Source organism: Cajanus cajan, chromosome 9, assembly GCF_000230855.2.
Source record: "Cajanus cajan strain Asha chromosome 9, NIPB_CcT2T_4, whole genome shotgun sequence".
NCBI classification, from domain to species: domain Eukaryota; kingdom Viridiplantae; phylum Streptophyta; class Magnoliopsida; order Fabales; family Fabaceae; genus Cajanus; species Cajanus cajan.
This window is the reverse complement of record NC_138525.1, coordinates 52,676,800-52,691,301: the sequence shown is the minus strand read 5'-3', so window position 1 is coordinate 52,691,301 and position 14,502 is coordinate 52,676,800. Positions and strand designations below refer to the sequence as shown.

Sequence of the window (14,502 nt, the reverse complement as noted above, 5' to 3'; positions counted from 1 at the left end):
TATATCTCACTAAATTATAATTTTAATCAACTACTTTTTAATATATAATTTTCATATTTTATTTTAAAATAAAAGTTTTTAATTTTTAATTTTAAAATTTAAAATTTTAAAATTTTGGTTTTATTATTAATTTAATATTTATTAATTATTAAATTTTAACATGATTTATCATCATTTTAAGTGGTGTAACGTTTAATGATGTGATATTTAGATATAAAACATAAAATAGTATATAAAATATCTTCATTTTAGCCTATGATTGATATTTGTTATATTAATAAATTTAATTTCTAAATGTCATGTAACATTATTTATTTATGTGTAAACATTAAACATAATAATTAACTGATATTAATTTGTTAAGAGAAGTAAAATTTCACATTTTTTAAAATAGAATACTAAACATCTCTGATTTAAAATGGAAGATGAAAATAATATATTGATAAAAATAAAGAAACCAAAAGTATAATTTAGTCTTTATTTATACTATTATTTAACATAAACCATTTTATCTCTTATTTATTTTCTAAAATTACCTTCTCATATTAGTTTTTTTTTCTTTGTTATGAAATTATTATAATTAACTGCTGATAAAAATAATCATTTTTATACTTTTTATATCAGTGCGGGATGGCTTTGTGATGATAGTATTTTATAATAAACGTTAAACCAACATCATATTCGGTTCATAGCAATAAACCAAAACACCCCATGAGGGCGTTTGGATAATGTGTGGATTATTATTTCAGTTGGCATGAACATGAAACTACCAAAGTCCTAATGTGGGGTTCCTTTGTAATCAGTTTGAGAGAACTAATTCGTGAATCATCACATTCTTTGTCTACTTAGTGAGTGCATGTGTGTTTTCAAGTTCTGTGGTGTACATGTTTTGAATACTAAGGAAGGGACCTATTTGTGGTTCGATCATGACCCGCCACAAACAATTCATCATACATATATCCGATGCACAAGTTTACGCTTCAGATCTAACTAGGAAAAGATTAAAAAATCTCAGGAAAAACCAAACCAAACTTTTTCTGGTTATAGCTTTGAGTCTATTTGATTTGACGAACTAGACATAATAATATCAAGATCTTTTCTTTTTTTCTTTCTTTTTTTTATGCTATTGCGCTTTCCATCCAAAATATATACTAGCTCACTTATCAAAAATGGGTTTTTAGGCTCCATAATATTTGGAGTACCCTATCTAAAGAGTAAATCTTACTTGTATCATAATTATCTTAAAATGAAACCTTTTACTAATTGTGAAAAAGAATAGATCTTAATACATGTTATGGTATTAATCTTTTAGAAATTTTGATTAAAAATTTAATTCTTTAAAAAAATAGTCACTTAATTAGTTAATTTTTCTGAAGTTGTAAAATGTTATCATCTTCATTCATATAAAAGATTAAGGTAAAAGCACGATAATATTTAGATACTAATGTAATGACGAATCAAATCATTTAAGGATTAATGCAGAGACAATTTTTCTCTTAAAAACTATGGTGATGATAATTTGATGACATTCTTAAGACACTAATTTAATAATTATTTTAAAAATAATTAATACAATAACACATAATTCTAAAAAATTATCTTGTGAATTTAATTAGCATATTTGAAAGGAACAAAAAAAAAAAACCTTGATCAGGCTTCAAAAGCCCGATCAATAAGATTGATTCCAGATAGGTTATTAGGGCATGCACATGTTAATCTTACCCATAAATTTCTTCATAAAAAATTGAACTTAATTCATTTCATTTTCATCAATACTGTACGGGATAAAGACTAAGGAATCAGGAAATATGAAGTAACTATCAATCATTACACATCTGTGGCACTGAGAATTTTCACAGGCCAAAAGACAGTTTCCATGTGTTGTTCCATAAGATGATTTAACAGATTTATATATTATGTATATAGTGCGATTCTTGAAGTTGAATGCGATTGTAGAGAATTTATGTTGTTATTATTATGCGGGTTTCATATGAACCTTACTTTTTAGATTTCATATCTCACTTGATTACCAACCATGTGGTGGTGGTGCGCTAAGAGCAATGCATCATAGAAAATCTGGAAGATGGATTCTTACTCCACCTACAACACAACTACAATTGCTATCCTTGCATTTAAACCAGAAAAAAAATGCACTTCCATTTGCTTTGACTCACGCTAACTCAGCTTGGTCTATTAGTGTTCTTCCACAGTACCCACCACTATAATACAAGAATTCCATATGACTGCGAATTCAACTCACCAATTAGGTTTCCAATTTCAAGCATTCTCAAGATAGACGTAAACTATAGACCCTATTCAACTCATTACATGTGTCATCAGCCAAAAGGTTTAGAGCTTAATTAATTTGTATATCTTTTCAATAAAAAAAGATTGTACCGTGAAGTATGCGATAATTATTGTATAACTTTGTAAGGAAAAATATTATACTGTGAGTCTATGACTGTATTTGATAAAAGTAGTATTAATATATTGAAATAATAATATAAATATATTGCAATTGTTAAAATAAACAAGAAAATATGTAAAATATATTTTAAAAAATGTTATATACAATAATAAAATACAGAAAATGTCATTATAAATATATTATATGTTAATGTAAATTTATTTGATATATAATTACATATAATTTTAATGTTAATTTTAAATAAAATTTAATAACATATATATCATGTGTCACTATATAGTTTATATTTAGACTTTTTAATAATATATAATATATCTATACTTAAGTAATTTTTAATAAGAAATATTATGTTATTATATGACTTTTTTTTTTTTAGCGAAAAATTTATATTATCACTACATTGAATGTACACCCTTTATTTGTTCAAGGAGAAAAAAAATGAGAGAAAAAATTGAATTGAAGAAAAAATAAAAGAACATAAAATTTTGAAGTTTTATTTTTTTGTTTAGTTTTCAATTCTAATTTTTTTATTTAACTTAATAAAAAAAAATACCTATTACTTTTTCTTCTCCTCTCTCTTGTTTTTTCTCTTATCCAAATTAGTTTGCGCAATTTCGGGGGGACTGGGCCTTCCTTCTAAATGGCATTGAGGACTTGTAGAGAGAGTTGTACCCTTTAAGGAAGATATATTATGATACTTTTTCCAAAGAAGGTTTATGGGATTTTCAGAGATATTTTTGCCTAATTTTCTGTCGTATTGGAATAGCGTGATTCATGACAGTTTATTGGGCGCATAAAATATGCTGTTTTAGATTATGCCTTTTCCCAAACCTTAGACAACATAATTATACTTTCTATTATACAATTCTATGCTCATGATTTTAATTAGACGATTAATTAGCTTCTAATATGTCTAATAAAAAACGAGAAGAATAGTGAAATATTAAAAACAACGCTGGGGAAGATTGTCCCCTTTTATTGAAACCTCGTGTTGTGTTTGATATATAATTTCATAATTCAACTGTATTAGACCCTTTTGCCACGTATTATGTTTTTCTCACCGGGACACTAGGGTTCTTAATCACGCTGCCATGTTTTTCTACTTTGTTAGGACGTGCAAAATTTCTTGTTGCAATGTGCTATGACTCAATTCGCGTAGACATGAAAACCGTGTCTCTGAAAAACGTCAAAGATTTTGACACACTAATGTCTCTTGTAACATCGTCAAGAAAATAGTCTTTGTCCTTGTTAAAAATTAAAAAAAAATATATGAAATTAATAGGAATGAATGCACGAGGCAACATAGTGAATTTATTAAATATAATTGTGGACCTTAGCTGCACGTCTTCACAGCTGTTTATAATATAGAGTGGGAATCAAAAGTAGAGAAGAAGCATTGCCAGAGTGGGAAAGATGTGCATGTCTCCTCATAATCATAATAAAAGAAAGAATGTTGTTTCTAATTAGTTATTCGTTTAAACATTTTTAATGTGTATTTTTTTTTTAATTTCACACCAGAGTCCTAAGGACTCATATATTAATATGATTCACTCAGAAAATAAATAAAGTCTAATTAAAAATTAGATTTAGATATTATTTAAATAATTTGATTTTAAATTTAGTATATTAACTATTTGTTTCTATTTCTTTATTTTTAATGAGTATTTTAAAGAACTAGTTACGAGTATAAAATACCATCAATATATTAAAGAAATGATATATGTATAATAAGTTGTGCAAAAGAAAAAGATGTAAGAAATTAAATTTTAGAGATATAACTAATAAATGATATAATAAAGATAAAAATAAATAAATTAACTTTTTCCCTCCTTTAATCTATAACAATTTTTATTTTTATCTATAAATTAAATTTTAATATTTTTAAATAAATTAAAATAATTATATAAAATTATAAGTTATTTATCATAAATAGAAAATATAATTTATATGATAAAAAAAACAACTATTTAATATAAATTTTAATTAAAATATAATTTATATATTAAATTATTTTTAAATTATAAATTTAATTATATAAAACAAAAATGTGCAATATACTAGTTTATTATATATTTGGAAATTTTTAAAATATTAAATATTTTCTTATTAATAATTAAGGTACTTCCATTACATTAATAAACTTGGGACGATAAAAAAATAATTGTTTGTCTAGCAATTGGACCTTTTGTGTTGGTCTTGTAAAATTGTCATCATTCATTGTTAAGTTTAAGAAAAATGTGGTTTCGGACACGCAGGAGCATCTGATTGTGAATAACAAGTGGCCGTCGACGTCTATTATACATCAATAGTAGGAAATTAATTTTATTTCCAAGTATAGATATTATTAAATTTTCCTATTAAAACATTTTTTTTACACGAGTAATAAAAAAAATGCAATTATCTACAACATGTTAGAGAAATCTAGTTATTTACGGAGTCTGAAATATGTTGGAATTTTTGGTGGACGTGTTTCAATGCACCTCAAAATGTGGAGTGCACACCAAGCACTATTAGCCGTTGATTATTCTGTATTTTTTGAGGTTCGTTCCTGGAGTATCCACCGTCGATAGCAGTGATTAATCTTCTCGTTACGTTAGATACACCTTAAAGGGTGGGATAGCTGACTCTGTATTTTGAATATGAGCCATTGATTGAAAAAGCACCTAATAAATTAGTTAATAATTTGTTTGTAAGAAAATATAAAATTAAAAAGAATATTGAGGGGTATTTTAGGAAAGGTGGCGGTTTGTCCCCTTAGAGAGAAGCCTAGTGTTGGCGAGGATTGGAGCTTTGTGGCAACATGTGGCGGTCAGGCAATTAATGAGTGTTGGCAATGCGTTAACTGATGACCTCATAAACTCTCACTTTCGTCATCCTATTCCTCCTTATCCACCTTAACAATATCCTTCAAGCCATATTTTAATCAAATCATAATCTACTGTTTTTGCTCCCCATTTTACCAAAATTACATCGTATTTTAAAATTATGTGGTTAAATTAAATAGTTTAGTCAAGTGTATAGAGCAATTTGTTAACTTTTCTTTTATTGTAAAGTTTATATTTGAATATAAAGACAATCATAATTTATCCACCATGTTATTTTTGCTCAAAACTTAATTTAGACTCTTCAAATTAAGGTATAAAGTGTGTAAAACATGCACTTAGAGCAAGATTAACTAATCAAATCAATTTTTTTTTTTTCATACACAAGACAGGATTCGAACCCTGACCTTACTTAAGCGTGGATCAACCCCTACCGCTGAACCACACGCTTGGGGTTAAATCAAAATGTTTAATATCTGATGATTTAAAATAATACTTAATATATATTTACTTCTAAACATTTAAAATTATTGACAAAGATTTTTTTGGAGGAGATAAAATATATAACATATATATAATGGAATGAGAGAAGAAAAAACAAAATTAAATGAAACTAACATCAATATTTATTTTCTTTTTCTTTTTTTTATTAGATATTTCTATTGGATTATATCCTTATTCTAGTAAAATTTATTCTACGCGTAGGAGTCAAAATTTTGTGTCATTTTATAAATGTTTGATGGTTGTTGGCAACACGAATAAAATAATACAATGTAAATAACTAAGCTACATCACACCATTTTGTTCCATTTGTTGTTTGATGGTTCATACAATTTTAAAATATGAAGTAGAGGGCATGGATTTTATTGAACTTACTGATTGTTCTCCATTAGGCATTAATATTGATGAGATTTTGTAGGTGTATAAGCGACTCTGACCTAACTCAAAAAGTTGGTCAAACCATGGTAGACTCGAACTTTAAGTAATTTTTTAAATTTGGATTGATTTTTCATTTCATTTTAGAAATTAAGCCACTTATGTCTTATCATGGAGAAAGAATATAACGATGTTATACTCGAGTCTCAAAACATCAAGCGATTCCACTTGAAACTCATAATGCTTTTTTCCGAGTCACAATTTTGGAAGCCTTTAAGGAAGAAGATGCTAGAATTTTTTTATTATTATTTATTTTCTAGTTTCTATTGTCTCTATGTGTAACTAAAACCGTCTAGTCTAGGGTTACTGAACCTATATTAAATCCTTATGTAGTTTGGTTATAAATTAATACCTTGAATCAACTTTTACAAAATATTCATTTACTCAATCCCTCGCGTTTTTGGCTTTAAACCTTAGTGTATTAATTATTAGAGCATCGAAATTATTATAGGTGAACTCTCAACCTTTATTAATACGTGATGGAAACCTTTACAGTAGACCACCATACAATCCTGTACCAATGAAGCTCGTGATCACATCCAGCTTCTATTTGAGCTCGTGAAGAACATAAACAAAATATAATTAAATAATAACATAAATAAATTTTAACAAGGCATCAAGTTAATTGTTACAATTTTTTGTTTTAAATATCATTTAATAGTTAACGTGGAACGTTTGATGAAAAAATGATCTAGTATAATATTAAAAATTAACTAGGATAAAGATGTTAAGATGATAAAAAAAAGGAATATTTTATATAATAAATTTACCCTTATTTATATTGGTGAAAACAAGTATCGTGCAAAGCAAACATACATAATTACTTCCATTCATTCTTATGGGGCAGTCCGAATCTGGATCAAGAATCAGCGTGTGTAAAATGTTCTGCGACACACAGATACAAACAAACACAGTAGAACTATATTTAGGTTCTATCATCACCACAAGCCTGGCCAAAAGGAGAACACAACCTGGATCATAATGGACATTGTGTTAGTAGTATGAGTATCCACGTTAAGTATTTGACTATATTGGACATTTTTTCTCACACCCTTTTCTTCACAACTGACAATTGACTATGCTCTTTTTATCTATTTCTGTTATTACTTTTTTATTCATTTAAAATCGTTTAAAAATTGCCTTTTGGGTATGCCAATACATCTACCACCTACCTAGCTAGCTCAAATAGCAGTATCTGTCTCATGTGCCAGGCCTACCCTAGTTGTTACAGCCTTACATGCCTTCTATTTTGTATTTTTAAGTTCTCATGGGGTACAATTTTGAAGAAATAACTAGTTTTAATTGACTCATGAGAAATTTATAGAGATAAACCAGTTGAGTAATTCATAAAGAAAATTAATTAATCTTGAAGGATCCACATAGTAATTAAAATACTTTACACTCATTCATTATAAAATAAATAAAAAAAACTTATCTGATGAAAAAATTATATTCATTTTTTGTCGAGTGTAAAAATTTATCAAATCAACTATAATTATAATACTATGTAAGATTAGTCTCTAACATGTTGAGTTAGAAGTACCCGTAACATAGAAAAAATAAAGAAAATTAATTTATGCAGTCCTTCTGTTTTTCTTCAATCCATTAAAAAAAAAAAGTTAAGACATATAGTAAATAATTCGCTCCGTAAATGTTGCTTCCCCATTACTGTTTTATTATCTTCATTCCAATATGAATATGATACTAACTATTGTTAATATCGATACATGTGCGGCAAATTCTGCTTATTTTCCTTCCCTTGTTTGGCTGTTTCTGCAATGCAGTTTTCTTATCCTTCTTCGGTTCCAAACAGACAGATCCAGCATCATGAGCCAATTGAGTACAGATCTTAGGGATTTGCTTTTGTTAATATTATTATATATGCATTCAGCATTCCCACGACGATTGTTTCAATTCAATGAATTGATTATTTTGCAATTGGGTTGTGTTGCAGGCTCCAATGCTCACTTACCATAGGATTTGGTAAGCACTTGTGTTGACTCAATCAAAAGTTTTCAAAATGTACGGAATAATATGACATATTCTATTTTCAAACATTATTATATGATACTATAGTATTAAATATAAGTACAACATGGTAAAATGTAAATTGAACGCACTTGTTAGCCACATGAATTGAATAGTTTATATTATAAATGATTTAATTAAATAAGGCTTAAGGAAGCCATCATTAGAGATGGAAGAAATGGATTTTCTGCATTAGCAAATCTATTGAGCAAAAATCGAGATGAATGAGCTCTTTTAAAAGGTATGAGAAGTGCAAATAGGGATTAATTTAAGAAGGGTAATCAGTAAGTTGCTGGGAGTGACTATTGAATTTAAAAGAAAGTGTTGTTTTTGTTTTGGTAGTAGTAAAGCTATTACTTTACCAAGTGTTGGGAATGTATTTGCTGTATGGGTTGAAATGCACGTGGAAAAAGTGGGAAAGTACAACGAAAGGCGATTCAAAGAACATATGGAGACACGTTGAGAAACCAATCCCGGAATTGTTGATGTACGGCCACTTAATGTTCTTGCCTAATTCCTGTTTGTTTCTGTGACTATTTTAAATGGGAATGTGGGATCTAGGTCCCATTCCCTCCACCTATGAGACTATCAAAATCAATTTACCGTATGCAAAAATTAAAATTTATCTAACAAGTGACAACTTTTAGTTTTTGGGTTTTCCTCCACAATTATATTTCATAAATAATTAATGTAACCATGAATTGCAAACATTATAATAAACTCTTTATAACATGGTAACAATTAATTTTCTAGAAATAATCATTTTACAATCTAATGAAAACAGTTTGCTATTGACATATTCAGTGTGGCATGCCATATCTGATAGTGATTATGATTTGGAAGCACAAGAATAAAATGATTTAAAAGCGAACATGGATTGTATAGTAAATTTATTGTTTGAGAAAGTTTTGTTGTAATGGGGAGTGGAATGAAGGGACGTGGAAGACACGCTTGAAATCCATAATCTCTTATTAGCTTCCTGAAAAGAGAAACAGATGGCGATGGGCCCACCCACTCAAACTGACGTAAATTCTGAGCCAGCAGACATTACACTACCAAGGTTCTCAAAAGTGACTAAGGTCAAAACACAACAGAGCATTGCTGCTGCTAAGTGGTGATTTTACAGTGGATAAAGAATAGATAATGGACTTGCCTTGCCTTCAATCACATGACATAACAATTTTAATTGTTACCGAGATAGATTTAATAGCAAGCAGTCCAGGTTCCACCACGTGATGTGATTACTGAGAGTAGGTACGTTGGTTTCTTTCTCGCATACCAAAAAGATTAAAAAATTTGGTCAAATTTTGCTAATTTAAGTTAAAAAAATTAACTGAAATGAGAGGCACATAAACAGTGAAAAGCAGGAGAAAGTGAACAAAATGAGAGGAAAAACGAGAAACGCCAGCGCATCTCTCTCTCTTCCTTTCTCTGCTTTTCATGCCCACAAAACTCTTTGAAGCACAACGCCCTCGCTTTCACTGCAAAAGCAAACCCAACGACCCCAGTTTTTTAATTTTCTTCAAGCCCGCAATGAAGCCCCACTTATTTATGTTTTCATTCAACAGATAAGGACTTTGTTGTGTGGAAGAGAATACTTAGGCACTCCATCTCACAACATGGTATTCAAGATGTCTCAATAATTCAAGAAACTAGAAAAAATAATAATAATAATTTCCTCCAACTATCCATCCTTTGTATAAACACTGTACATTTTCTTTATTTCCTACCTATCCACGCATTTTGAATCAAGCTCAGGGAAACATTCCACGTCGTTCCCTCTTCCTATCTCCCATCATATGTTCATATTCTATGTAGTAGTAACCACAAAAAATTCAACAAGCCCTACCCCAATTCCTACAACAAAGGAAAAAATAAATTTCGGAACATCATCCCCATCTTCCATATACAAGTTTTCCCGTGTCCTTTAGCATACCATCATCACCACTGGCTGTATGTTTAAAAAACTAAGCCATAAAACAAACCACAATTCCTGCTGATCTTCTGTCAGCCTTAGAACAAACCCAATTCCAGCGATTTTCTGTTCTGTCAGCCACTTGAACGTGGAGTGGCATTTTAACCAGTCAACTCCAAGACCTTTGTCAAGGGTTTCAAATTTCAAGCAACTTTTCCTAGATGTTGGGAACACCAGGAATAATCAGCTTCAGGAAGAAATATTTCAGCCTCATTCTGTACTCATCTGCTACCTCTCTTCAATGAATATTCTCCCTACAAAATCACGAAACCTCTTTGAGTAGAGCTTGGGATCAACAGCAGAAATTGAAGTAGGGTCAACTTGCAAGGACTTGTAAGCATGCTCAAGCTTCTTGCTGATATCATAATCTTGCAAAATGTCAATGATTCCAAAATATAGAATGACATCGTAAGTCTCCCCACAGCGATAAGGGGTCAAATGGCTGATTCCAGCAGTGGTGTATTGATCAAAATCACTCCTCCGGGCCACTCGCTCTGCTCTTGCAGGCATATTGGCTCCTAGCCTAATTAATGATTTCCTGAAACAAGAAGAATCCTAGTTAATACATGTTTTAAAATTTGCAAATCTGTATTGACATAAAAGCCAGCAACCTTGAATAATGGTTTAGGAATGTAACCCAATAGTAAAAAACTCAATCTTCAAATCATACATAACTAGACGTTGGAATTGTGTTGGTATGAATAAGCTGGTGTATTGGATAGATACAGAGAAAATATGAAACAATCATTATTGACTCCATGAAACTATTGTCAGGCCAAAAATAAATTAGAAGACTGGACATTTGAATTAAAAAAATTGGGACCACAGCCTGCATGAGACCCACAAACAACTATTGCCTGCAATACTATGCCCACTGACTTGCTAAAATAATGCAAACTACTTTCAATAATTATCATGAAAAATACCAATTTAAATGAAGAAAATATTCAACATTAATGCCATCAAAGACTTGTAACTCAAAATTGCAAGGGTGTACAGATCAAAAACATCTTTAAGTTTTCAAGAGATAACATAATACATATATATTATTTTTCACTATGATAGGAGTAGGACCGATGCTGCTCGAGCACCAGTACATCTCCCTAACAGAAAGTTCCCATTTCACAATGGTTAATATTCCAACTGGTTATGGGAATATGTCTTATCCCAAACAAAAAAAAAATGCAGGTGTTATTACAATGCAATCATTTTCTAATTTAATAAAAAAAAAATTCAACATTAATTGTAAGGAACTAGAACATATCACAACATACCTTCCAGATTTAACTCGATCTCTATCCTGTAGCTCTGCTTCAAGAAAGCGGTAACCACGCATGAGCTTTTCATTCTGATAGGAATCCCGATTGCCTAAGGGGGAAAACACACGAAATTATTTTTTTTGTAACATAAACCCTCATCCATATGAACCAAAGCAGATGGTAGATCAATACCAGTGCGTAAAAGAAAAGGTGACAATCCCATTTTGTCACACGGGGTATCATCACGAAAATGAATGCCAACCAAAAGACTGTAATCCATAATTTTCTCAGCTTCCAAGAACTCGCAGTCCAACTCAATTTGCCTGAACACAAAATACTATATCAGCATAAATGTATATTGTTTTCCCTGTTTATAGATAGGACAAACAAGTAGCACATCAACTTACTTGATGAGTTCCTGGAACCAATTCCTTTGCACACGAAACACAAAGTTGAGATCAAGGTCCTTGAGGGTGGTAGTTTCATCAATGTCCTCCTCAGGTTTATCCGTGGTGCGGCCATGTGAAGATCCTTTCAAATCAAATCGTCTATGAATTGGATACTCAGAGCAGAAAAGATTGCCCATCACAATGAACCGGATCTGATTTTCAATAAACAATCAAAAGTCAAGTACTGAGAAGCATAGGGCAACCCCTCCAAACAGCTAGAACATATCTACCAAATCATACCTTCTGGCCACCAATTGGCTTGACACAGTGCACGCCATAGAATTTTGTCACAAATGAATTCTCATATCTGGATACGTGTTGATAGTAACTCCGAAGCATCCGAATAAGCACCTAAAAGTTGAAATACAAGAATCAAGCATCTACCTACACAAGTAAGAAGCCAGAGATTCCTAGTAGCAATGTAAAAGGTAAGCATTCAACAAAAATAACCAATCATTAATCCCTCTTCCAAGACCCAAGTTGACTCGTTTACGAAAAACCACATCGCCCATCCATTTGGCCATGGCCCATGCTATTATTCTACTCTCAGAATGCTATTGCTGAATTTAACAAGACAAAACTCTACAAGCCTTTGAACACATGTATCTTACCTTGACTTCAGATTTCTTCACTGTCTTTATCATGAATCTATCATCCTGGGTCAAGTAGAATATGCTTCCACTCTTCCCAGGAGACGAAAGCTCCCTTAGAGCATCATCCCCACATATAGCCAACATATAATCAGCAGGATCCACCTGAAACAGCTTCCGCAAATGCCTACAACACAGATTCAAACCAAAACACAGTCAACAAAAATAAAACATCATCACGCCAATCCACTCACCAACACACCACATCATCCAAAAATCCCACACCTGAAAACCACAGGACAGTAATCCTTCCATCGAAACTCCACAGATTGATGTGGCGGCGTAATCTTCGACCCCTCGGGCGGAAACCTAGTCCAGAACTTCTCCTTGGGATCAAAATCAGTCTGCTTAAGCTCTCGCAGCGTGGAAGCCTCCTTCCCAACAGAGTACCTGCACAAATGAAAAGTTAATCACACAGAAACAACAAGACCAAAAAGCAAAAAAGCCCTAGTGGTAGTGGTAGTGGCTATTCACCTTATCCCCAATTGCAAATTAAGCATCAAGTCATAATTCTTATGTCCCTTGGAAATTGTTTCCCCAGGTCTCTTAACCTCGGTGGAGAAACAACAGGGGCTTTTCCTCCTGGAATCTTCACAATCCGACGTCGTTCCGTCGCGGTAGAACATTGAGGCCTCCACATTATCGATTATATCACACGTGATGTCACCCGCTTCACCCTCCGACTCCCAAATGCAAATCCTCGGGAAACTCTTCTCATTAACGCTCCCTCTCCCATCAACCGAAGACCGTTTCCTCGCACCGTTCAAATTCTCGCCCCAAAGCAAACGGTGCTGAATCTTCATAACGCCGTGCCCCTTCGGCACCCCGTTCTCCCACTGCCCCTCGTAACGGTTCCCGTTCGCCCAAACCAACGCGCCCTTCCCGTTAATCACGCCGTTCTTCCACTCCCCGACGTACTCGTTCCCGTTTCGCCAGACGTAACGGCCGTGACCGTCCTGCACGTTGCGCTTCCACCAACCTTCGTATAAATCACCGTTCGCGTAGCGCTTCTGGCCGAAGCCCTGCTTCCTGTCCGAAATCCACGCGCCGCGGTAGGTGTCGCCGTCGGATCCGACGAAGGTTCCGAAGCCTTCCATTCGACCAGATTTGAACTCGCCCTCGTAGGTGGCGCCCGAAGGCCACGAGAATTTTCCTTTCCCGGAGGCTTTTCCGCGCTTCCACTCCCCCTCGTACATGCACCCGTCGGTCCAGAGGTATTTTCCCGATCCGTGAGGGACGTTGCCGGAGAAGCTCCCGGCGTAGAAGTCGCCGTTCGGGAGGACGCGCTCCACCGCGGATCCGGACGCCGCCGGCAGCGCCGCCGGCGTCACCCGCCGCGTGAAGCCCTGGGAGCGGCTCCGTCCGGCCACTACAACCGGCGGCGAAGGAGACGGCGCGGCGTTGGCGAGGTCGCAGGCGAGTGCCTCGCGCATTCTGTATATTGTGAGCGTGAGTGTGGTTTGTCCCGGCGGAGGTTGCGGAATCAGTGCATTTTCCGGTGGCGAGGTTTGTCTCTCTGGGATTTCGTTTCTCTCTCTTCTACTTTTTCGCTTTTGTTTTCTCTTTTTGTGCTGTTTGGGGAAAACGAGTGGGAATCATAGAGAGCACAGAAGAGAAGAGGAAAGAAAGAAAGAAAGACAGAACAGAGAGGCAAGTGAGGGAGTGTATTTTTATTTTCAATTTTAACCAAAATAATTATTGATTATGGAAAATTATTAATTGAATTTAAACTGGATTAAAGAAAGGAAGAAGATGTGGAAGGTGAAAAGAGGGGCGTTTAATGAGAGAGTACTAGAGTAGTAATTAATGGTGGAAGAAAAGAAAAAGGAAAAGGTTTGTAATAGTTGTGTGACGGATATACCCTCGTCCACTCTGTAATGGTTTGTCTTACCCGAACGACAACGTATCGGTTTCATCGTGACGTAACGGAATCTCCTAGGATTGCTAGCATCTCA

At 33.1% G+C, this 14,502-nt stretch overlaps 1 protein-coding gene across 1 annotated transcript; it reads right to left on the bottom strand.

Annotated features, from left to right (window-relative positions):
- Positions 1-9,867: 9,867 nt before the first annotated feature.
- On the bottom strand, positions 9,868-14,285 carry LOC109816836 (phosphatidylinositol 4-phosphate 5-kinase 1). Its single transcript, XM_020381980.3, has 8 exons — positions 13,022-14,285; positions 12,773-12,937; positions 12,509-12,674; positions 12,138-12,248; positions 11,856-12,049; positions 11,641-11,771; positions 11,464-11,557; positions 9,868-10,727 (listed from the first exon to the last, which is right to left on the bottom strand). The coding sequence occupies exons 1-8, from the start codon at positions 13,978-13,980 to the stop codon at positions 10,418-10,420; spliced, it is 2,130 nt and encodes a 709-aa protein (XP_020237569.1). The 5' UTR covers positions 13,981-14,285; the 3' UTR covers positions 9,868-10,417.
- Positions 14,286-14,502: the final 217 nt, after the last annotated feature.